A 25128-nucleotide genomic window follows, 5' to 3' on the forward strand; every position below is an offset into this window, starting at 1 on the left:
CCAACACTTTAGGTCTATTTTTAAAAGCTTAAAGAATCACAAAATAATGACCTGGGATGTGGCTCAGCGCCACAGCACTTGCCTGGTGTGCACAAGTCCTGCGTTCAATCCCCAGGGCTGCACACACAAAGTATAGCAAGAGACAGAACAGATGCAGGGGACTGAGGACAGGGCTCAGTTAGCATACCCTAGCACACACAACACACTGGGCTACACGCCCAGCATCAGATACACTGGATGGGAAAAGGAGGCGTATCGAACTCCCAGGGTCCAAGGGGGCTTTGCTATGTCCGGCGTGGGGTCTGAGGGAAAAAAAAAATCTACGTACACTGTTCTTATGTCTGTTAACTTTATTCCTCAAAGACAAAATTCTATCAATTCAGCTCTAGCTCCACCAGGCACTCAAGGCAGGAACAACTCTAGACATACCAAGCTCTGTATCCGTCTACTTTATTTCTCTGGGATGAAATCCTGTCTCCATAACTGCAGTTCCGTCCAGCTCCCCAGTTCACAGTCCAGCTAATGACTAACTCCTAGGCTTCCAGCCTCATCTCTGTCCTCTGTATCCCCTTTCTCCATCTCTGCTGCACTCTACTCCTGGCTCTTGAAAACTCTACCCGAGATCTGCTTACCCTCGATGGAACCTCTGTCTTCCTCTCTTCTGTTCTGTCTCTCTACAGGAAATGCCTGCCTTTTCTTTCCCTGGGCACCTCCTTCCCTACCTCCTCAGGAATGTTGTTTTATCTCTCACCTTGATATGTAAAAACCTTTGTTTTCAGTCAAAATGCTCTGGAGAACCACTAGGCCCCCTCAAGGCAAGGGGATGGTCTGAGCTTCATTAGCACAGGAGACAAAGCTTGTCTCCTAAACTCAGCAGGGTTTACTCAGTAACTTAGTAGGTTCAGCAGATCTGGGGAGCTGAACTGTTTACCAATAGGTCTGGGCACACAAGGATTTCATAGCAGAAGACAGCTGGAATATAAAAGGCTGGGTAACACCAAATATTCATAATAAATGGCTTTGCCTTTTGACAGACCCTTGGCCGGTCCAAGTTCAGCTTTAATACACAGCCGAATCTCTATGATATATTCTTGTGGCCTGCAAGAGAGGCGGGAGAATCAGAAGTTCGAGGCCAGCCTAAAAAGGGAAGGGGTTTAAAAAAAAAGACACAAAGGCATCGGCATTGTTTGTAGCTTTATTAAATCCTTTTACTTTCTAAAACATGATTACAAGAAAAGAATACTTCATTTACGTGTAACACTGTCTTCGTGGATGTACCGTGGTGGCAAAGTGGGATTGAGTATACAAAAAGAGAGTAGGGACAAGTGTCCGACCCCGGTGTCGCCCAGGCAGACAGAAGCAGTGGCAGAGACAGACAGGGGCTTCCACGAGGAGCCATGTGCTTTGGGATCACAGATGATGCTTCCAGAACTTTAAAATAAACTCCCTCCCTGGCTTCCAGGCTGGAACTATGGGCTCAGCTCAGAGCACTGCCTTTCAAATGTGCTCTAGGCTGTGAGCATCCCTCAGACACCAGCAGCTCTCCCACAGTTCTGTTTCATACACGTGCAAAGATCCATCATGACATCCACCCACCAGCCCACCCCTTACTCATCCATCACTCATCTACCCATCCATCCACACTCTCGTCCATCTGTCCATGCACTCATCTACCCATCCATCAACGTACCCACTCGTCTAACCATTCACCTATTCATGCACTCACCCATCCATCCATCATCTATCCATCCACCCATCCTTCTTACTTCTCATGCCTTAGACAAATCCCTCTAACAAAACTCAAGCCGAGTAAGACTCCATCAAACCGAGAGACCTAGCTGTCTGGAAGAGAAGCCAGCACTTTCCTTTAGTCCGAGCCTCAACCCTGCCCTGCTGAGGTCTGGCTTCAAAGCCCAGTGGGTTCAGCTGTGTCCTGGATAAAACTGGGAGACTTGAGAGAGGCGTGCTCCCTGATCACAAGGCACATTTAGAAGTTGTTTCCTTTCTTCTTTACAAAGAAAAGGAACAAGAAAAAACAAAAACCATGCTGAGATTCTGGGGGGGGGGGGAGGTCCAGTAAGAGAAAAGTGCAGGCTATCTGTGCCCTGTCTAGGCCTTTAAACACACACACACACACACACACACACACACACACACACACACACACACACACAACCACTTATCCGGCCCTCTGGCTTTCAGCAAAGCCTGTCACTTTAAGCTAGCTCTGGGTGTGTTCTGAGGCCAGCCAGCGCCTAATCAGGAACACATGGGCTGTGGAACTCGTCTGTACTTGGTCAGTATCACATCCCTGTTTGCTCTCCTTTGAGGAGAGCAGTTCTGGGCTCCAATGCTGGGAGGCACTCTGAAATGGCCTCTTTCTCTTTGGTGTGTAGGTCTGGAAGTTTTTCTAGGAACATTCTTGCGTCCTGAGCTCTCCCTGTGGGGAATGGGTGGGTCTGTGTCCTTCCTCCTCGGAAGTTGGTCATTTCCAAGTCACAGGGCCCACCAGGACCTGAAGTGCAGGGTGATGAAGCGCCCCAACTTGAATGTGTGTGTGGGGGGGACAGGGTCAGTGACAGATAATAAAAAGAAAAAGACAAATGAAAACCCTGCTTTCCATGTGGGGACAGACGGCTCAAGAACGACAGACCCTTGTTCTGTGAGGCAATCCCAAGGGACACCCTTAGCCCCCAAGAAAGCTGTCTGGGGGTGGAGGGCGGTGGACAGAACCCTATTATACACTAAACAATGAAACGAGGCAATAAAGGGCACTAAGCAGGCCTTGTGGAGACCTGCTGTGGTGAAGTCCGCACAAAGGAGACTAACATTCCAGGGACATTCGAATTTAGCAACTCAAATTCTGACCCCTCCCCTCCCCTAACAATGACTCAAAAATACAGTATTTTCCCCTCGAGCCCCACTCCTCCCATAATTGCCGGCTGATTGTTCTCCCGCTCTTCACAAGAACCCACACCCGGTGGCAGCAGCTGGGGCCAACTGGAGGAGAATGTAGCTTGGCTTTTGGCTTTGAATGTGGCTTTGAACCCCGGGTGCTGGGAAAGGCTCTGTGGAGCTGGAGTCTGTAGATGTCAGGACTCCCCCGAGAAGTGGAGGGGGTCTGCCTTGGAGAGCAAGGCTGAGGAAGCGCGGGGCAGAAAGGGATGAGGGTAGGGACGCTTTGCCTGTGTGGCTGGCGGTCCTTGGGGAGTCACCGGCCTCTCCGGGTTTACTCTTCGGCTGAGGATGATGCCGGGCTCTCGTAGTCTGACATGGGAGCGAACTGTAACGAGAGGCAGAATTCTTTCTTGGCATACTGTCAAATCCCTGTGAGGAGGAGATTTGCTGCAGAGGCAGAGGGAGGGAGCAGCCTTCCAAGGCACCACATACAGCACGGACTGTCACCCTGCCCTTGCAGAGAAGGCATGGGAAGGAATCAAAGTGGAGACTGGGGACAGAGAGGGTCTGACTTCTTCACTGACCCCTGCCCCAGACCCGCTTTCTCTTTTCATTTTGAGGTAAGTCTGACTTAGTTGCTCAGGCTGGCCTTAAACTCCACTCAGTAACCCTGGCTGGACTGGAACTGCCTAGCTCATCCTTCTACCTCAAATCCCAAATCCTGGGATGACAGCACCTATCACCCACCGGGCAGCTCCCCTGAGCCCCACCCCCTTGTGCAGGGATCGACTGGGACTCACCGAGCACTTGATGTTCATGCGTGAGTACAGCATGGATGCGATCTCGCTCTGCCCTGCATCCAGGGCCACCATCAGTGCGGTGCTCCCGTCCTGCAAAGCACCCACACCTGTAAAGATGCCCTGTGTGTGCAACCCACCCTCCCTGGAGAGCACCTGCGTGGGCACTCACTCGATCGGTGAGTGAGATGTCACAGTCAGGCACAGCCAGCAGGAGCCCAGTGATCTCCTTGTGTCCGTGTTCACAGGCACACATTAGGGCTGTGGAGCCATCCTCATCCTGAATGTTGACATCCACCTCGCAGGCCAACAGAGCTTTGACCACATCCACCCGTCCATGGCTGACTGCCAGCATCAGGGCCGTCTGTCCTGCCTGAGACAACAGAACAGGGCTGTAGTACAGAGGCCCAGTGACATCACACCCCTTGCTCTTGAGCACTCCATGGCTCCCAAGTGCCTGACACTGACTGGGTGCACACGCTGGGCCCTCCTTCTCCTGGCTCCTCCTCTTCCCTCAGGTCTCAGCATAAACTGGTCGTCCTCAGAAGGGCTCTCTTGGTTCTACACAGCTGTAGGGTCACCGACCATGAGCCCCCAACTCATAGGTGTAAAGTTGCAAAAATTTAACCAAACTAGCCAGGTGGTAGTGGCGCACACCTTTAATCCCAGCACTTGGGAGACAGAGGCAGGTGGATATCTGTGAATTTGAGACCAGCCTGGTCTACAGAGCAAGATCCAGGACAGCCAGGTATACACATAGGAACACCGTTTGGAAAAACCAAAACCAAACCAAGACAAAAACAAAACAAACAAACAAACAAAAAAATGACAATCAAACTAAATACAGAAAAAACAAAAACATATCCAACTAAGATTTGCATATTTTTCTGTATACTAGTTACATCCAAAGAAACAATTAAAAATTGATGGTCATGAGTGGGTGAACAGATAAAACAAACCATGTCTAGACATACAACAGAATCCCACTCAGCCATGAAAAAGAACATTATTCAGAATACTGATGGATGCTCAAACTTGGAAAAACACACACACACACACACACACACACACACACACACACACAAAATTACAGATGGTGTCTGTTTGTTCTAGTGTGTCAGAGTCTCACTGTAGAGCCCCCAGGATGGACTGGAACCTGTGACCCTTTGGTTTAGAGGTTTCCTGAATACTATGATTCACAGCTGGGGTCGCTGTAACTCCATTTATAGGACATGTTCCGAGCAGGGGCCTGGGATAGAGAGTGTACCTCTACAGGGTTTTCCTCTTTATCATTATTGTTGTTATTTTCACTATTTAATAGGCAGGTCTCACATAGCTTAGGCTGGCTGGAGCTTGCTACGTTAACCCTTGATCTTACTGCCTCTGTCTCCTAAGTGCTGGGGTTATAGCATGCATCGCCTCTGGAGACAGAAGGGGAGTGAAGGGGACGCCGGGAAGGAAAGAGAAGAGGCGGGGCCTGGTGTCACAGGGTCTCATGTCGGGACAGTTCAGGCCAGCCTGGGTAACTCAGCGACATCCTATTTCAAATTACCATGTAAGAAGAGGGCTGTGAGCCGGAGTGGCCAAGCGGCAACGAACACCAATTGCTCATGCCGAGGTTTGGTTCCCTGCACCTACATGGACGCTCACAACCACTTCTAGTTCCAGTCACAGGGGACCCGATGCCCTCCTCTGACCTCCAGGCACAAACATGGTGCACATACACACAGGCAAAACACACCAAGTGTGCCGCACGCCTTTAATCCAGCTCTCAGGAGGCAGAGGCCAGCGGATCTCTGTGAGTTCCAGGCCAGCCTGGGGTACCTGCTAGACACTGTCCCAGAGAGGGAGGTGGAGATACCCTGTAGCAAAGTAAGTGATGTCTTGAGCCGAGTTCCCTCAGAAGGACTTCACGCACAATCAGGTCCTTGTGTAACTTGTGACCCCAGCATCTGGAGGAGGCTGGATAGCCAGTCTAGGGGAATTTAGTGAGAAACATGACTTAAAATGCATGGCCCTCTGGTGCGTGCACACACACACACACACACACACACACACACACACACACACACACACACACACACACACACACGCAGCAATCCAGAGCTTGTTCTGATGTTGAGCCACTCAGGTTCAAACATCAGCTCCTTGCCTTGGACCTTAAAGAAATAATACTGCTTCTCTGAGCCTCAGAGCAGTGACTGTTCCCACGTACACAGAAAGTTATCATGACCTGGCGAGGCCCAAAGCCTGGAGCTAATAAAGAAGGTCTGGGAGCACGGGAGAGGACTCAGTGGGTGAGGCATTTGCCCCCGAGCCTGAGGACCTGAGTTTAATTCCCAGGACCCACATGGCATTAGGACTGAACTGAGTCTCAAAATGTGTCCTCTTGCCTCCACAAGTGCACCATGGCACAAGGTCCCCATGCCTAGTAAACAGATTAAATAAAGGCCCACGGCAGCCCCATACCTGGCTGGCTTTGGCGTTCACATTCCCGAGCCGGAAGAGCTGAAGGATGGTCTCAATGTCATCCTGGGTCTTCAGGGTGGCCAGAGCAGTAAGCATGATGGGGCTGTAACCAGCACGGTTCAGCTTGTCCACCTGACAGACACCTGTGCCGGGAGGGTGGGGACGGGGGTGGGCGTGAGCCTCTGCCGTCAGGACTAAAGGCTGGCCCACCCCAGTGAGCACCGGGGACTGTCCCATCCCTCTGTCTAGGCACAGCCAAGCAGGTCTCTATATGTGTTCATGTGCTCGTGGAGAGCAGAGGGACTTCTTCAGGAGCCAGGCACTTGGGTTTGCGTGGTGTTTGCTTTGCTTGGGTTTTGTTTTCGTTTGTTTGGGTTTTCTGTCTGTTTTGTTTTCAAGACAAGGTTTCTCTGTGTAGCCCTGGCTGTGCTGGAACTCTGCAGACCAGGCTGGCTTGAATTCAGAGATCTGTCTGCCTCTGCCTTCCCAGTGCACCATCGCCTGAAAATATTATTTTAGAGCTGGGTGTGGTGGCCCATGTCTTTAGTCCCAGCACTTGGGAGGCAGAGGCAGGGGGATCTCTGTTTGAGGCCAGCCTGATCTACAAAGAGAATTCCAGGACAGCCAGGACTACACAGAAAACCTTGTCTTGAAAAACAAACAAACAAGCAAATACATACATACATACACACACACACACACACACATATATATATCTTGTTTTAAAAGAGATTTATTATGTTTTAATTTTTGGTGTGTGTATGTGCACAAGAGTACACGTGCCCAATGGTCCTGAAGAGGGCGCTTTAGGTAGAGTTTTGGATAGTTGTGAGCTGCCTGATGTGGGTGCTGGGAACTCAACACGGGTCCTCTGTGAGGGTAGCGGCCACTTTTAGCCACTGGACCATCTTGATGCCCCCCCTTCTTAAAAAGCTTTATGAGGGCCTGGAGAGATGGCTCAGTGGTTAAGAGCACTGGCTGCTCTTCCAGAGGTCCTGAGTTCAATTCCCAGCACCCACATGATGGCTCACCACCATCTATAATGAGATCTGGTGCCCTCTTCTGGCATGTAGGCATACATGCAAGCAGGACACTATACACAATAAATAAATCTTTAAAAAAAAAAAAAAAAGCTTTATATGTGTGTGTGTGTGTGTGTGTGTGTGTGTGTGTGTGTGTGTGTAGCCTGGGTGTGTGCACATGCAGGTCAGGGGCAGGACCAGGCCACTTCCTTGACTGCTCTCCACCATTTTTTGTTTTGTTTTGTTTTTTGAGACAGGGTCTCTCTGTGTAGCTTTGGCTGTTCTGGATCTTGCTCTTGAACTACAGAGATCCGCCGGGCTCTGCCTCCCGAGTGCTGGGATTAAAGGCATGCACTGCTGCCGCCGCCGCCGCCACCACCACCACCGCCGGCCTCCACTTCATTTTTGAGATGAGCTCTGTCACTGAATTGTGGCTGGCAGCCAGCAAGCTCCAGTACTCTCCTGTCCCCACCGGTCTCCCTCCAGGAACTAGGGCTACAGGCACATGCCTCCATGGCTAGATTTTTTTTTTTTTTAAACTTGGGTGTTGGGGACCTGAACTAGGGTCTTGGAGGCAGGAAAAGCACTTGATTCACAAAGCGATCCCCCTAGCCACCATCTTTTTCTTTTTCTTAAGGTAGTCTCTTTGTCCTGGAGCTTGCCAAGCAGGCTGGGGTGGTTGTTCAGTGGGCCCCAGGGATCCTCCTGCCTCTGCCTCCCCAGTGCCGGAGTCACAGGCACTTGCTCTTCACAAAGGTCCTCATGCCTGCATGGCAGGCCCTTCACAGCTATACTTCCTCCACAGCCCCCAGACTGCTTTCTGTTCTCAAGTGGGGATCCCATATGCTATAGTCATACCGTTACCCCAGTAGATGAGGGGGTCCCAGAAGGTAGAGACTGCGCCTCCTCTCCCAGACCTGGGGTGCCTGGCTGATGCCACATGTACCATTAGGGCTGAGAATTGCCATTCAGCCTTCCAACAGGTCCACACCTTGTCCACCAGACCCTGAGTCCTGCTCCCTCATAGACTGGGAAGTTCTGCCTCCTCTATCAGACCAGGAAGACAAGTTTCTTCCTGCCTGACTGAATACCACGTGTACTCTCCAATCCCCAGCCTAGAGGCCACAGCCTTCCCTCACACAAGGGCTTTGGAAACTGTGTGTCTATCACACAGGTACCATTCAGAGATGACACAGTGCTGTGACATCAAGACTGAATCCATTATTCTGCTAAAGGAGAAGACCAAGTCTTCCCAGCACACTGCAAAGACAGAGCCTGTTCTACCAGGCTGGGCGGGCTACATCCCTTCATCAGACTAAGAGGCAGCTTCCTCCATCAGACTGGGAGGGCAAAGCCCCCTTCATCAGTCAATGAAGGGCACATTCTCCTTCCATGCAGCTTAAGAAGGTGGTATTGCCTCCATCAGATCACAAGAGTGAGAAAGCACAATGCCTCCACAATGCCTCCTCCATCCAGCTGGGAAGCTGTGCTCCGTGCCCACCACCCCTCCATCAGACTGTGAAGGGAGCAGGAACTTTGGAGCAGGAAGGCAGCCACTCTCTTGAGCCTGGGAAGACATGCCTCCCCCATCAGACCATCAGGCCGGTCCCGCCCAGAGGCTTACTTACCACTGTCCAGCAACTGCCGCACCACAGGGAAGTTGGCGTGTGACACGGAGTAGTGCAGCGCGGTGTTACCATTGCTGTCGGCGATGTTGACCACATAGTCCAGCAGCCGGGCCGACATGGCCCTGAAGGTGACCAGATGTCGCCGCACAAGTTCAGGGTGTGCGTCACTGCGGCAGGCCAGGCGCAGCCATTCCTGAAGTACCGTGGTATAGGCCACTTTCTGGATAGACAGCAGGAATGGGGAGTGAGGATGGGGATACCCCTTCTGCACAAAGATTCAAGAACAGAAGTGGTACCCCATCCTAGAGTACGAACAGAGGTGCCCTTGGCTGGGCAAGGTAGCATCTGTCCGATTCCAGCACTCAGGAGCCCAAGGAAGGAAAATATACAGAGTTCAAGGCCAAACTGGGCTACATATTGAGAACTTCTCAGAAAACGAACACATGAAGCAGAGGCAGAAGGATTTCAATGAGTTCAAGGCCAGCCCCATCTGCATAGCAGCTCAGGGCTATAGTGAGACCCTGTCTCAAAAAACAAATCCAGTCAGGTGGTGCACACAGGTCTGCAATCCCTCTACTTGGGAGATGAAGGCACAAGGATCAGGAGTTCAGGGTCATCCTTAGCCACAAATGTAGTTCGAGGCCAGCCTGGGCTACATGAGACCTCAAATGAAAACAAACCAGCAAAGTAATCGCTGTTGACTCAACCACAGTGGAAGTGCTGACACTCTGGGGTGCATAGGACCCTTGGACTTCAGTGTGCGCGTGCCCCCACACACTCTAAGATAACTATAGACACAGTGCCTAAAAGGAAAGTATGGTATCTCCCAAACATCCCCAAAATAAGAACCCGAAGCCAGGCTAGTCCCCAGACAACAGTAGACCCCACCACCAACTCCGGGACTCAAGTCCCACCCACCAGACGCCCTTGGTGGCTCGGACCTCACTAAGTGGGTGCAGAGACCCTGAGGGTGGGGAGGTGTGGCGTGAGGGTGAAGGGGTACTTTGGGCCCAGGGATCCCCCCTTACCAGTTCTCGCTCAGTGAGAGCATTGGGGTTTTCCAGGTATTTCTCCAGGGCCAAGCAGGCTGATATGAGGTCAGGGCTCAGATCCATCCTGCCAAGAACAAGTAAGATTGAGCTTACATTATTTTACTTTCTAAAAATGTATCGGCTCTCGAAAAACCAAAAAAAAAAAAAAAAAAAAAAAAAATGTATCGGCTGTCCTGGAACTCTGTAGAACAGGCTGGCCTCAAACTCATAGAGATCTGCCTGCCTCTGCCTTCCGAGTGCTGGGACTAAAAGCATGTGCCATCACTGCCTGCATTTTTTTAAAATTTATTTTTATGTGCATTGGTATTCTGCCTGCAATATCTGTCTGTGTGAGGGTGTTGGATTCTCTGGAACTGGAGTTACAGACAGTTGTGAGCTGCCACGTGGGTGCGGGGATTTGAACCCAGGTCTTCTGGAAGAGCAGCCAGTGGTCTTAACTGCTGAGCCATCTCTCTAGCCCCTGTATTTACTTATTTTTTTTTAAATTTTTTTATGCCGAATGCTGTTTATTGAAGGAGGGAAGAGGTTTTTAATACAGGCTTACAGCACAATGGGAGAGCCCCGGAGGGCAGAAGTTCGCTACAGATGTTTTACAATCTTGCATCTAAGCTGTTAACGCCCATTATGCAGGATACACAGGCAAGGAACTTCCCTTAAGCATTCAGGAGGGTGGAACCCAGCAGGGAATTAGCATAGGGAGGATATTAAGATCAAGGTCAGCAAGCAAGGCAACAGTTACCCAAAACCGGGGCCACGGCCCTACAGGTCCCCCTTTTACTAAAAAATGAGCTTCTGACTTAGGTTGCATGGGACGTCAGCAGGTCACCTTACCCGTCATGGAGACGCCTGCCCAGGCCACACAGGCGCTCTGTCTTAGGTTGGTGAGCGCCCCCCAGGCATTACCCGTCTCTGAATACTCATTATCATACAGGCTCAATCGTGTGTGAGCTGCAGAGTTAACTGATGCCAAAGATCTCAAAGTGGCACTGGGCTTGCAATCTGTGTGTTCGACACAGAAAAGACCAACAGAGGTCCTATCCCACCCATAGCCAGTAGGCTAAAGCAACTGAGCCATTCCCTTCCTTAATAAGCCTTACTACAAATTGGAGTCCTTGTAAGATGGAACTTGAGTTTATAAATATATAATTTTCAAAGCCAATTGAAATGTATATAACTATTGAATTAAATTTATCATGCCCAAAAGAATGAAAGATTAACTAACTGTGGTAGCTACTTTTGCTGCCAGGGTCTCCACTGTGCTAGTTGTAGTAAGCAATTATGAAATGGTAATCCCAGAAATAGTAGCAGTGGTGGCCGCCACTGCTATAACAGCAACAATGGCAGCAGCAATGTCAAATTTTCTTCTGGAGCATGTGGGCATCCACTGGCATGGATACAACTCCAGGAACACGAAACGCCAAGGCCCATTTTTCTTGATCCCAGCAAGACTTAGGCTGGCAGCTCTTCTGGAGAATCCAAAAGCATGGCTACAGTTCCGAGGCTTACGCTAATGCTTGCCAAAGCTGGCCATATTGGGCTCTCAATCCCCATTGGCATCAGAAGGGGAGAGTTTTTCACGAAGGCTCAATAGGTCTCTGCCATGTTGGGCTTCAGCAGCAGCCACAGGGCACACACAGCGCTCAGGAATCCAAAGAGGAACCTCATTGTCCTGAGGAAAGGCATAAACAGAACCCCGGGGCCCACACCAACACTAGATCAGGTTTCCTCCAAGTGCTAGTAGAAAGATCCTTCCATCGCTCCAGAGGGTGATTTGCAACAGGAGACCTCCAGTTCTAGCCCCTTTACTTACTTTTTCAGATTTATGCTTAAGGGCCGAGGAGATGGCTCAGTAATTAAGAGCACCTGTTCTTATAAAAGACCTGGATTTGGTTCCCAGCACCCACATGGAGGCTCACAACTGTTTAAAACCAGTCCCAGGGGATCCAATGCTCTCCTTTGGCCCCTGTGGGCATTAGGCATGCATGTGGTACTCATACTGACATGTAGGTAAAACACTCATATGCATAAAATAAAACAAATCTTAAAAAATTTAAAAAACCCATTTATGCTAATACATATATGTGTCTGCATACGACTGCAGATTCCTGTGGAGGCCAGGAGATGTAATGTCCCCTGGAGCTGGAGTTATAGGCAATTATGAGCTGCCTGACCTGAGGATCCCTCATTTTACTATTATTATTATTATTATTATTATTATTATTATTATTATCATTTTGTTTTTTTGAGACAGGGTTTCTGTGTAGCACTGGATGTCCTGGAACTCACTCTGTAGATCAGGCTGGCCTTGAACTCAGAGGTCTGCCTGCATCTGCCTTCCAAGTGCTGGGATTAAAGGTGTGTGTGCCCTTCTTCTTCTTCTTCTTCTTCTTCTTCTTCTTCTTCTTCTTCTTCTTCTTTCTTTCTTTCTTTCTTTCTTTCTAATTTGTTTTTATTTTATGTGCATTGGTGTTCTGCCTGCATGTATGTCTGTGTGAGGGTGTCAGATCCCCTGGAACTGGAGTTACAGACATTTGTGAACTGCCATGTGGGTACTGAGAATTGAACCTGGGTCCTCTGGAAGAGCAGCCAGTGCTCCTAACCACTGAGCTATCTCTCCAGCCCATTATAATTTTTAAAAAATTAATTTTTGTCAGTCCTGAAAATACATGTACAAGTAGCATTATACAGACTGAAAAGATTATATTTAGGAATATGTATGTTTACATACATACATGCAGTAACAAAAAAAATAGAGGCTATGAATTTGAAAGAGAGTGGGATGGGGTATGTGGAGGTTTAGAAGGAGAAAGGGAAGGGAGATTATTATCAGATTATAGTATCAAAAATTTATTCATTGTTATTTATATGTATGGGTGTTTTGCCTGCATGTATGTGTATCTGTGCACCATGTGTGTGTAGTGTCCAAAGAGGCTGGAAGAGGGAGTTGGATTCTCTAGAACTGCTGTTACAGATGGTTGTGAGCAGCCACATAGTTGTGTAACAGTTTCTTCTGAGATTGAAACATTTTATCCTACAGGAAGCTCCTTAAACAGGAAGGTAAACAACTCAAAATAGTTCCAGGAAGTCCCCGAAACTGACCAGATTCAGCAGGGCTCTCCTTGTCAAAGCAAGCAATAAAAGCGGAGGTGCCTCAGATAAGTGGTTCTCAACCTGTGGGTAGTGACCCCCTTGGGGGCTGGTCAATGACCCTTTCCCACTGATGGCCTAAGACCACCAGAAAACATATTTATATTACAATTTATAACAGTAGCAAATTACAGTCAGGAAGTAACAAGGAAAATGATTTTATGGTTGGGTCACCACAACCTGGGGAACCATATTAAGGGTCACAGTGTTAGGAAGGGTGAGAACCACTGGCTCAGACCAAGTGAAGCTGAGCTGCAAAGAAGACTCTAAGGCCAGCCCGGCTGCCTGGGAGAGGCAGACACCGGCCCAGCTGCCTGGGAGAGGCAGACACCGGCCCAGCTGCCTGGGAGAGGCAGACACCGGCCCAGCTGCCTGGGAGAGAGGTTTAGCCACCTGCACCTGGGAAGGACGCTCTCCAACCTGTGCAGCTGCCTGCAGGCTGTGCAGTGTCTCAGGTTCCCAGCTTTGTGAGCTGTCACCCATGCTGGGGTGGGCCTTGGGGACGCAGGGGTCTTAGAGTCGTTTCTGCTCCTGTGAGTAACCCCTCACCCACACTCCTGTAAGTAACCCCAATAACACTCACTGGTTCACCTAGTTAGACTTTGGTGGTATCTGTACTTTGGTCTGTCGTGGGCTCCCTGTCTGGGGGGAGTAGACATGTGTGTTGTGTCTCCTCAGGAAAAGTTTTGTCACAACACATGTGGGTCCAAGAATTGAACCCAGGTCTTCTGGGAGAGCAGCTGGTGCTTTTAACTGGAAAGCCATCACCCAGGCCTCTCCCTGTTTTTTGAGACACGGTCTCATGTGTCCCAGGTGAATTTCAAACTCAATAGGACAGGTACATTGCCAGGGCTGGCGGACCTGATTGGGAATCCCAGCTACTTGGAGGTTGAGGCAAGATTGCAGGTTCAAGGCTAGCCTAGCTTACAGCGAGCCGAAGGCTAGCCTGGAAAACTAGCGACTCTACAGAAGTAGGAAGAGTGGGGTGGAGATGTGGCTCAGTTTGTTACACTTGCCTAATAGGCCCGGGGCCCTGGGGTCCAGCCCAGCACCCCATCACCGAGGCTTGGTTACACATGTCTACGATCCTAACACTCAGGAACTGGAGGCAGTAGACTGCAAGTTCAAGGCAGCTTGGGCTACAGTGTGAGTTCAAGGTTAGCCTGGGCAACCTGACCTTATCTCAGAAAGGGAGGGGGTGGGAAGATGCCTCAGTAGAAAAGGACTTGCAGCGTGAGTGTGAGGGCAGCAATCCACACCCCAGAAGCCACGGAAATGCCAGGTGGGCATGGCAGGGGAGCAGCAACCCCAGGCATGAGTGGAAGACAGGAGGTCTGTACAACATGCTAGCTCGCTGGACGGGGCTGCAGTCAGCTGGGTCAGGGAGCTAAGGCAGGGAGTGGCGGAAGAAGACACTGAACGCCAGTCCTGGGCCTGCCTACACACACACACACACACACGCAAAAGAAAAACTGATAGAGGGAAAAACAACACTGACCCGGAGACCCAGAGCCTTCACATGCACACATAAACACACGTGCACACACGAGGCAGAGGCAGGTGGATCTCTGTGAGTCTGAGGCCAGCCTGGTCTACATAGTGAGACCTGTCTCAAAAAGACAAGAAAACTTTCAGAAGCACGTGCTTCCTTTCTGACTGGATCCCAGGCAGCAGCAGGTCCCCACCCTTCACCCTGCCCGATGCCGTCCCTGGATCCCAGGCAGCAGCAGGTCCCCACCCTTCACCCTGCCCGATGCCTCCCACCCAGAGAACTGACCGAATTTCGTCCTCAGAGTTGGGTCCTGATGCCGCCCCGGCTGCGGGCACACGCCGAGCTTCCTGGGGGAGTGGGCTCTCTTCCAGACCGGCCTTGGCCGCTGCAGTCCCGGGAGGCCTGACCTGGGGGCATTCAGCCGTGCTCGGGACCCTCGCCGGTGGCTCTGGAGCTCCATTCTCTGTGCTCTCCTGTTCTGAGTTTTCTGCTGTGCTGGAGTCTTCCGACGACGAGGACTCATACCTACGGAGTGACAGAGGAGAACGATGGGGATGGGAGGGACCAGTGTGACCTGCCTGGTCCTCAGTTTCTCCACATTTGGCGTTAGGGATGAACCCAGTGCAAGTCCCATGCTAGGCAGGCAGGTGTCTGAAATGCACGCTGCAGCCCCTCACCGGGGGGTCGGCCTGTCCATGGCCCTCCATTACTAAGTGTCTCACACTAGAACCATCACTCAGCCTGCACGGCAGACCTGGAGCGCCGTCCCAGGGCACTGATCTGAATCAGGCCCTCCGGGGGCACAGTGGACCCACACGGGCTCCAGAGCCACTGACTGGGTCCCAACAACGTGCACCTACTCCTCTGCCTCAGTTTCCTTCTCCTCCGCTCCTTAGGCTTTGACTGGAGAGGTTAACAGGGAGGGGCCTAGATGGGAGTGGCCCTCAGCAGCAGGGCAAGCTCAGGCCTCCTGCTCTTCAGTGTCACAGTATGAAGGACTCGCAGCCACTGGGGGCTGGGGATCCACTCACCCGCCATTGACCCCCACAAACTGGAGGCTCTTCTGGGGGACTCCAGGGTCTGCAGGGTCCTCTTTCCTCTTCAGGGTAGACTGCACTCCCACAGAGACCCTGCCTAAAAGAGACCGTGTGACATGAGTGCCCCTCGATTCACAGTCCACTCTGGCCGACCGGGTCCCGTCTCCACTGTTGATGTCTGCTCACCTGCGCCCTCAGCCACTTGTGTCTCCTGGGACGCTGCTGGCCTGGTGGGCTCCCTGTCAGTGGTGTCCGGGGCAGCTGCCTGGTCAGGATCCTCAGACTGTTTCGTAGAAACAGCAGCAGGATGTGCAGCGGAGGAGGACTCTGCAGGAGACTGTGGACCACCTAGGATGACAAGAGGCATCAGAGGGAGATCAAAAATGAAATAGGCCTAGTGTGGTGCTTCAGGCCTGTTGTCCTAGGGTAGAGGCAAGAGGATTAACCTGGGCTACAGAGTGAGACCTTGTCTCTAAAATGCACAAACCAGTGGGTTGCTGTATACCTGCAATTCCAGCACTCAGGAATGGAGGCAGGAGGATTACTACAAATTGGAGGACAGTCTGAGTTAGAGAGTGAGATCCAGTCTCAAAAACCAAACAAACAGCAAAAAACAAGAGTTGGAGTTTACCGGAGAGATGGCTCAGTGGTTAAGAGAATGTACTCAGAGGGCCTGAATTCTGGCGCCCAGCACCCATGTGAGTGAGTGCAACACAGCCTAGAATTCCAGCTCCTGGGGATCTACTGTGCTCTTCGGGCCTCTGTGGGCATCTCTTCCCATAAATAACAATAAATATTTAAACACACACACACGTTGACACACACACACACACAGACACAGACAGACACTCGCAGACAGACACACAGATTCTCTCTCACACACACACATACACATACACACACAGACACACACACACAGAGACAGACAACCGCAGACACACAGATTCTCTCTCTCTCTCTCTCTCTCTCTCTCTCTCTCTCTCTCTCTCTCACACACACACACACACACACGTAGGCACACAGAGGCAGACACACACCCACAGAAGGAATGAGCCATCTCCTGTATGGTGGAAGGGGAGCCCCGCTCCCCAAGCTGTCTTAGACCCCCATACACTCAGTGGCACACCTTTATCCACTAAATAAACATCAATTGAAAACTTTTGGCCAGGTGGTGGTGGCACACACCTTTAATCCCAGCACTTGGGAGGCAGAGCCAGATGGATCTCTGTGAGTTCGAGACCAGCCTGGTCTACAGAGTGAGTTCCAGGACAGCCAGGGCTACACAGAGAAACCCTGTCTCAAATAAACAAAACAAAGAAACAAGACCTCACACAAAGGTAAGGGAGATGGCTGGTGGGGACATGCTTGCTCTGGAAGCATGGGGACCTGAGCTGGTCCCAGAACCCACACAAATAAGCAGTGCCCACTGCAAGCTTGTCACGGGTCACCCTAGAGCCAGGTTTGACGCTTCCAGCCTAGTCTTCTGGTAAATTCCAGGCCCATGGGTGACCCGTCTGTCTCAAAGGAGTCCTCCGACTCCCACAGCACACCCCACGTCTCCTGACAGTCATGATGGCCTGCCCCGTACAGCCATACAGACAAACTAATCCTTACATCAAGACCCCCACCCCACGAAGGGCTCAGATGACAGGGGGAGGAGACCCAGGTCCAGTGCGTTGCCAAAATCACTGAGCTGCACAAAACCACCACAGCTTAGAGCTGGCAGCCAGCAGCCTGCCAGTGACAGAGATCCTGGAGCTCTCACAGTCCTGGCTTCAGACTCTACCCTCACACTCTGTCACCCTGAGTGTTTGCTAGAGAATAAAGTCCAACTGTGTCCAGGAGCATGGTGGTCAGGACAGAGATTCCAACTTCATATCTAGGAGCTGTGGGACCCAAGCAAGTATATTAATATCTCTTCCCCCCCTCCCAAAATATCTTTTAATTCATGGCCCCGCTATATAGCCCAGGCTGCTGGCCTAGAACTTGGAGCAATTCTTCTGTCTCCATCATCCAAGGGCAGGGATCACAGGCGTGCACCTCCACCCCTGCCTGGTGTTTCCTATTCTTTATCTGTGTGTGTGATTGAGACTGTGTGATCTGTGTGTGAGACTGTATCTGTGGGAAGTGTGTATGAGTGACTGTGCGATTGTGTGTGTGTGTGTGAGACTGTGCCTGAGTGTATGACCGTGTGTGTGTGTGTGGGGGCTGTGTATGAGTGTGACCGTGTGTGTGATCTGTGTGTGAGACTGTATCTGTGGGAACGTGTGTATGAGTGACTGTGCGATTGTGTGACTGTGTGAGACTATGCCTGATAGTACCCCGTGCGCGCGCGCGTGTGTGTGTGTGTGTGTGTATGAGTGTATGTGATTTTGTGTGGCTGTGTATGAGTGGGACTGTGTGTGTGTGTGTGTATGAGTGTGTGTGATTTTGTGTGTGGCTGTGTATAAGTGTGACTGTGTGTGAGTGTGTGTGTGCACACGCAGTTGCCACAGCAGCATGCATGAAGGTCGGAGGAGAGCCTCTGGTGAGGTCCTCACCGTCTGTCTTATAGAGACAAGGTCTTCCGCTGCTCGCTCCTGTGTGCCAGGCTGGCCGGCCTGCGGGCTCCGGACTCTCCAGTCTCTGCCCTCATCTTCCCGTAAGTGTGCTCGGGTTATGAGCCACTCTACCCAGCTTTACAAGGTTCTACAGATTCAAACTCGGATCCTCACAGCTGCCCAGCAAATGCTCCACCCACTGAGCTCCTCCCTATCCCCTTCCTCATGACTCTTTAAAGAACACTCACATTGCATTCCCTGCCTAAGCCATGTGAGGGACAGACTGTCTTAATCTAACATTAAACAGCTGTGAGTCTGGCCAGCAGGAAAAGGGAACAGGGGCCATTAGAAAAATTTAAAAACGAAAACTTAATTTATATGTTCCAAGACCAGCTCACTGTATAGCTTAGGCTGGCCCAGCTCTTTCTGTAGCTCAGGGTGTCCTTGAATCTGTGGTCACCCTCCTGCCTCTGCTTCTTCAGCACTGGGGTTAGGGATATGCACCACCACACCTTTGAAAAATTGCATTTTAAAAACTATTTTAAAATTTGGGACCTGGGACACAGCTTAGTAGTAAAGTGCTTGCCTAGAATCCCCCAGTGAGGGGTTGGGTGTGGCTCAGTGAGAGCCCCTGCCTAGAATCTCCCAGTGAAGGGCTGGGGTGTGGCTCAGTGGTAGAGGCCTCGCCTGGAACCCCCCAGTGAGGGGCTGGGGCGTGGCTCAGTGGTAGAGTACTTGCCTGGTATGTGACGCCCTGGATTCCAGTCTCAGTGCCACAGTCAATCAACCAATCAGATCAAAACCCCACTCTGCCAAAATTTTCCTTGGAGAAGATAAAGCATAAGAAGTCAGGTGTGGTGGCGCTGCAGAGGCAGGAGGATCTCTGTGAGTGATGCCAGGTTAGTCTACATAGCAAGCTCCAGGCCAGCCATGTCTATGTACCAAGACACTGTCTCAGTTTAAAAAAAAAAGAAAGTTCTGGAGATGGTCAACTAAAAAGATCATTATAAACATGCTGCCTGCTGCTGCCATGGCTAACAGGGGGCCACCAGGATGGCTTTACCAATCAGATAGTTAAAGACCGTACAAGGTGGACACCGCACAGGTATGATGCACTGCCTTCTCCACTCAGGCTCCCACATGCGTACTTAAGAGGGTACATTTTACGCCATGTATCATTTATTCTAGGTTTTAAAGATTTTTTTTGTGTGTGTGTGGAGGGGGGGGCCGTCTGTGTCTGTTTTACCTGCATGCATGTCTATGCAGCATGTATGTGCCTGGCGCCTGCATAAAAGAGAGCATCTATCAGAATCTTTGGGACAGGAGTTACAGACGGTGAGAGCTGTGGGTGCTGGGAATTGAACCCAGGTCCTCTGGAAGAGCAGCCAGTGCTCTTCACCACTGCCCCATCTCTCCAGCTCTTGGTTTTGTTTCTTCAGACAGGGTCTCACTGTGTAGCCCTGGCTGGCCTAGAACTCTCTATGTAGAACAGGCGGGCCTCAAATTCACGGACTGTCCTGCTTCTGCCTCCTGAGTGCTGAGACCAAAGGTGTGTGCCATCACGCTGACACAGGTAACTTCTTGGGCTCAGTCTCCAAGAACGCGCAGTACCCAAGCTTCAAGTGTGGAATCAACAGCGAAACTTCCGCTTCATCCAGCGGCCTGTGGGCCTCCACCTCATGTGGCTCTGTGGCTCTGCTCTTCTACGGCATTCCCTCCTGCTGCGGCACGGCCTCGTGCAGGGCCAAAGAACATCAGGGCTCTTTAGAGGCTACATTTTTTTAAATTTGATTTTTTGTTTTTGGAGACAGGGTCTGATTATGTAACCCTGGCTGGCCTGAAACATCATACATAGACCAGGCTGGCCTCATAGAGCTTGTCTGCCTCAGTTTCCCAAGTGCTAGGATTAAAGGTAGGAGCTACCACCACTAACATTGTTTTTTTTAAACAACAAAGGCACTTCACGGCTCCCTGAAGTTCCTGGGCGCTACTCAAGTTCTGCAAGGAGTTTAAATGCTTTTCTTTTACAGGCCGAGTGCAGACAGGACAGGGTGGGGTGAGACACTTGGCTACAAATTTGTCCAAAAGTAGTATAGTCTAGGGTGTGGTGACCCCAGCTGACACCAGAACTGGATTGACACTGTGAGCCAGGGCCAGTGCTGGGGTGTGTCAAACTCTCATTTATTTACTATTATTTTGTGGTACTGGGGAAGGAACCCCAGGCTTGTCTGCCCCCTCCTCCCAGAGCTGAGGCCCGAACCCAGCACCTGGTGCTTGCTGGGCAAGTGCTGTACCCACTGAGCTAAATCCCCACCCCCTACTGCAGTATTCTTAACTGAGCTGTGGCTCTGGCTTGCTCATTGTCTTTTTTGAGTTAGGGTCTCATGGGGCCCAGGCTGGCCTCGAACTCACTGCCTCTACTTCCCAAATTCTGGGATAGGACCCGGAACTCCCTGTATTCTAAGCCTGTGCTCCAGAAACTGAGCTATGTCCTCAGGCTCTTTTTGTTACTGTCTGGGGCGTCTCTCTATAGCCCAGGCTGGCCTTGTGCTAGAGATCTTCCTGCCTCGTTCTGAGTGCTGGATAATAGACATGCACCACCTTGCCTGGCTTAAAGCTCCTGATCTAAAGTGCTGGGGCCGGGGGTTGGCGGCGCAGCTCTGTGGGTGAGGGAGCTTGCCTGATGACCTGAGATCATCTCTGGACCTACGTGAAAGCTGGACATAGTGGTGGAAGTCTGCGATTCCAGGGTTCCTATGGTGAGATGGGAGGCAGAGAGGACAGCCCTGGAAGCCCTTGGGCTAGCCTGGGCAGCTAGCAGTGAACAAGAGAGAAGCCTTGCTTCACGCAAGGCAGAAGGCGAGAAGGCGGGACTGGTGTCTGACCTCCACGTGATTTCTGCAGCAGCATGCTTGCCCCCAACGCGTCATACACCTTAATAAAACAGGAGCAATAAACCTTAGGTATAACCTGGTGTACTGGCTCATCCCCATAAGCCCAGGCACCGGGGGTTAGGGGTCTGAGGCCAGAGGGACAGGAGTGTGAGGCCAACCTATATATATGTGCATATATATATATAAAATATGCATGTACTATATATGTGCTGTGCTACATGTGTACTATAGTCTATGTACTATGTGTATGTACTATATATGTGTGTGTGCACTATACATATGTACTATATGTGTGTGTACTATATGTGTACTACATGTGTGTATGTGCTATATATATATATATACATACAGATCCCATGTGAAGATCAGAAGGAAGGAAGACAGAGAAAAAAGAAAAACAAATAAGCCAGGTTTAAAAGGCTCCTTCCAGGTCAGGCATGGTGGCGCACGCCTTTAATCCTGCTCAGGAGGCAGAGGCAGGCGGATCTCTGTGAGTTCGAGGACAGCCTGGTCTACAGAGCAATTTTCAAGACTGCCAAGGTTAGACAGAGAAACCCTGCCTTGAGAAACAAAACATCAGTGGAAAAACCTTTCCTGGGGCCGGCAAGAGGGCTCACAGGGTGAAGGAACATGGCACCAAGTCTGGCGATGAGTTTAATCTCGGGGAGGCAACCGACTCCTGCTAGCTGTCCTCCGCCATCCTTCCCCAGGAAATAAAAATGTGATGCTTTTTACAAATTACTTGGACTGGAAGCGGGCTCAGTGATCACAGCACTGGCTGTACAAGCATTAGGATCTGAGTTCAAATCCCACAAACCCCAGCACGGTTGTCCATGTCTGCCATCCCAGGTCACCCAAGGAGAGATGGACGCACAGGGAGACTCCTCAGAAGCCACAGGCCAGCTAGCCCAGCACAACAGCCGTCAACAGAGCACTCCTCCTCACACCGACGCCCGAGGCTGGGTCCTCGCCTCCATACACACGCTGCTCACACACGCTCACACCTACACACACCTCTCTCTAGGCCTGTTTCCAAGCTACCTGGGGAGCTGAGCTGAGGACAATCACAAGTCAAAGGCCTGCCTAAGGCTAGAGTGAGCTCAAGGCTAGCCTGGACAATTGTGCAAGATCTTATTTTAAAACAAAACAAAGAACATAAAGTGGCTGGTGTGTCAGCTCAGCAGGTAAAAACATTCGCCACAAGAGCCGGTAGCCTGAACTCAGATCCCCAGGACCCATGTAGAAATAGCCAGACACAGGCTGGCAAGGAGGCTCAGTGGCTAAAGGCTCTTGCTGCCAAGCCAGATGACTCGAGTTTGATCCCCAGGACCCACAAGTGATCGAGGAGAACAGACCCCCTAAATTGTCCTCTGGCCTCCACACATGCACACTGCGGCCATGCACCCCACAAAGTCAGTAAATGTAGTAAAATAAAGAGAAGGAAGACCAGAGTAGGCGATCAGCGCTGTGGCACCCGCCTGGCTTGCAGGATGCCCACAGCCCCATCCCAGCACTGGAGGAAAAAAAAATTAAAGTGGAAAAAACAAGAAACAGAGCGAGGATCTTGTTTTTCTGAAACACAGACCATTTAAGGAAATCAAGCAGGCACAGGGCATGTTTTTCAAGGACATGGAATATCTAAATAAGTGGCTGAAGGTGGGGTGCAGCAATGATATTAAAAGGGAGAGGAAGGCCCGGGGTGGTGGCGCATGCCTGAGGGCCCCGGGAATGCAGAGGGTGAGGCAGGAGGATTGTTTGGTAGCCAGCCAGGGCAGCACAAAGAAACATCTTCTTCAAAAAGCAAAGTCCTGGGCTGCAGAGATGGCTCAGGGAATAAAGGAACTTGGTCCTAGGCCTGACACTGGGTTTGATTGCTCGGACTCACACAGTAGGAAAGAGACCACTCCCAACACACACACACACACACACACACACACACACACACACACACACACACACACACACACACTGAATAAGCAAATGTTTGCAAGTAAGGAGATAAAGTATGCTGGCCATGGTGGTGAACATCTGTGACCGCAGCATGGGGAGGCAGGTGAAGGAAGGTCAGGGGTGTGAGTGTGAGGCTGGGGACAGCTTAGCTTACAGTATGCGGGGGTGGTGTGGTGGTGGAGGGGGGTGGGACGGGACGGGGACGGGGATGGGGACACCCATTTCAGAAACTAAAAACCAAGGCAGAATAAAGAAAAGAAATATATATATGTATGTATCTTGAATGGGACAAAAGCTGCAATTGAAAAATGGATGAGAAGCTGGGCGGTCCCAGAACTTGGGAGGCAGAGGCAGGTGAATCTCTGTGAGTTCCAGGCCAGCCAGCCAGCAATACACAGAGAAACTATATCTTTCTTGTTTTTGTTTTTCGAGACAGGGTTTCAGTGTAGTTTTTTGGTGCCTGTCCTAGATCTCACTCTGTAGACCAGGCTGGCCTCGAACTCACAGAGATCCACCGGCTCTGCCTCCTCAGTGCTGGAAATAAAGCCGTGTGCCACCATCACCTGGCTTGAGAAACCCTATCTTGAAAGACAAAAACAAACAAAAAAGACTCTAACTCCGAGAGCTTACATAAACAGTGCATTCACACAACTATGTTTATATGTTTTCTAAGATTTACTTTATTTTTAACTAAGTTTGTATGCATGCATATGTGTGTGTGTGTGTGTGTCACGCGCGCACACACGCGCGTGAATGTGTGCGTGCCAGGGAGGCTCCAAGGGATCGGGAGTTACAGGTGGTTGTGAGTTGCCTGACGTGGGTGCTGAGAACCAAACAGACCCTCTGGAAGAGGAAAAAAAAATGCTCTTAACCTCTACACATCTCTCCAGCCCTTATTTTTATTTTATTTGTATTTTTGAGACAGGTCTTATGTACCTCGGGCCGTCCTTTAACTCTCTCTCTTAAAACAGCGAACACAGGAAAAGTGAAAAATAACTTCCTTTTTTTCCTTTTTCATCCTTTAACTCCTGATCCCGCTGCCTCCACCCCCCAGCACTGGGATGACAGCACCCGACCACTGTGCCTGGTTTATGTGGTACATGATGTTGGGATGGACCCCAGGGCTCGTGCATCTCCGGCAGGCACTCCCACGGCAGAGACGTCCCCTGCCCTTTTTTCACTTTACAATTTTTTCTTTTCTCTTCCTTCCTTCCTTCCCTTTCTCAAGAGGGCATCTTGCTATGTAGCCCAGGCTGGCCCAGAACTCACAGCAATCCTCCTGTCTCAGTCTCCTAAGTGCTGGAATTACAGAAATGTGCTCATGCTCAGTAGCCTTTACGTTTTGATGTGGTTGGGGAAAATGACTTAGGACGTGTGAAAAGTCCAGGGCTCAGGGCCTGGCCCAGCAGCAGACTGCTTACCCAGGATGTAGGAGGCCCTGGGTTCCATCCCAGCAGCTGAAAAAATAAATGAAATGAAGCAAAACAATAATTCCCACCAGCTCTGTGGTGCCAGATATTGAAAACATATTTTTCTTTCACTCACTTGAAAACCTCAGGCTGGCTGTGGTGGCTCACACCCGAGGTACCAGCTCTGGCAGGCCAGACTGAGGCAGGGGACGAGAGCAGCCTGGGCTACAAAATGGAACTGTCTCAAATACACGCACTCCTACAAAATAAAAACAGGTCTGAGGACGGGGCTGAGCGGTGGAGCGTATGGGAACATGCTCCAAGCCCCAGGTCCCAGCCCCAGCACCCCATAAACCAGGCATGGTGGCTCCAACCTGTAACCCCAGCACTCAAGAGGGACAGGTAGGGGATCAGGAATTCAAGGTAATACCGAGTTCAAGGCCTGGGCTACCTGAGACCCTGTCTCCAAATAAATAAATAAACAAATATATTAATTAAATGAAAAATTAAAAATTCAGAAGTAGGGTTAGAGTGGCCCAAGGTAGAGTGTTGGCCTAGCATGTGTGAGGCCTGGGTTCCATTCCTAGAACACACAATAAAACCAAAAGCATGGAGCTGGCGGTGGTGGCGCACGCCTTAAATCCCAGCACTAGGGAAGCAGAGGCAGGCGATCTCTGTGAGCTGAGGCCAGCCTGGTCTACAGAGCGAGTTCTAGGATAGCCAGGGCTACACAGAGAAACCCAAAAACCAACCAACCAACCAACCAAACGAAAAAACCCAAAGGCACAGAAGG

The 25128-nt window shown here is 50.7% G+C and overlaps 1 protein-coding gene across 2 annotated transcripts in view; it reads right to left on the minus strand.

Annotated features, from left to right (window-relative positions):
- Nucleotides 1–1181: 1181 nt before the first annotated feature.
- Nucleotides 1182–25128, minus strand: part of Kank2 (KN motif and ankyrin repeat domains 2) — a 33303-nt gene continuing 9356 nt past the window's right edge. Inside the window, exons 4-12 of one of the 2 annotated variants that reach the window (XM_052754311.1) lie at nt 15729–15890; nt 15537–15639; nt 14791–15030; nt 9843–9930; nt 8815–9034; nt 6165–6307; nt 3868–4068; nt 3699–3788; nt 1182–3283 (exon numbers count right to left, since the gene is read on the minus strand). In XM_052754311.1, the coding sequence (XP_052610271.1) occupies nt 3230–3283; nt 3699–3788; nt 3868–4068; nt 6165–6307; nt 8815–9034; nt 9843–9930; nt 14791–15030; nt 15537–15639; nt 15729–15890 (1301 nt within the window). In that variant the 3' untranslated portion in view covers nt 1182–3229. Of the gene's footprint in view, nt 3284–3698; nt 3789–3867; nt 4069–4119; nt 5671–6164; nt 6308–8814; nt 9035–9842; nt 9931–14790; nt 15031–15536; nt 15640–15728; nt 15891–25128 lie in introns of those variants that run through there. The other variant, XM_052754320.1, reaches the window with a different exon arrangement.

This window comes from Peromyscus californicus, unplaced genomic scaffold (genome assembly GCF_007827085.1).
Source record: "Peromyscus californicus insignis strain IS unplaced genomic scaffold, ASM782708v3 Scaffold_11__1_contigs__length_118956290, whole genome shotgun sequence".
NCBI lineage: Eukaryota > Metazoa > Chordata > Mammalia > Rodentia > Cricetidae > Peromyscus > Peromyscus californicus.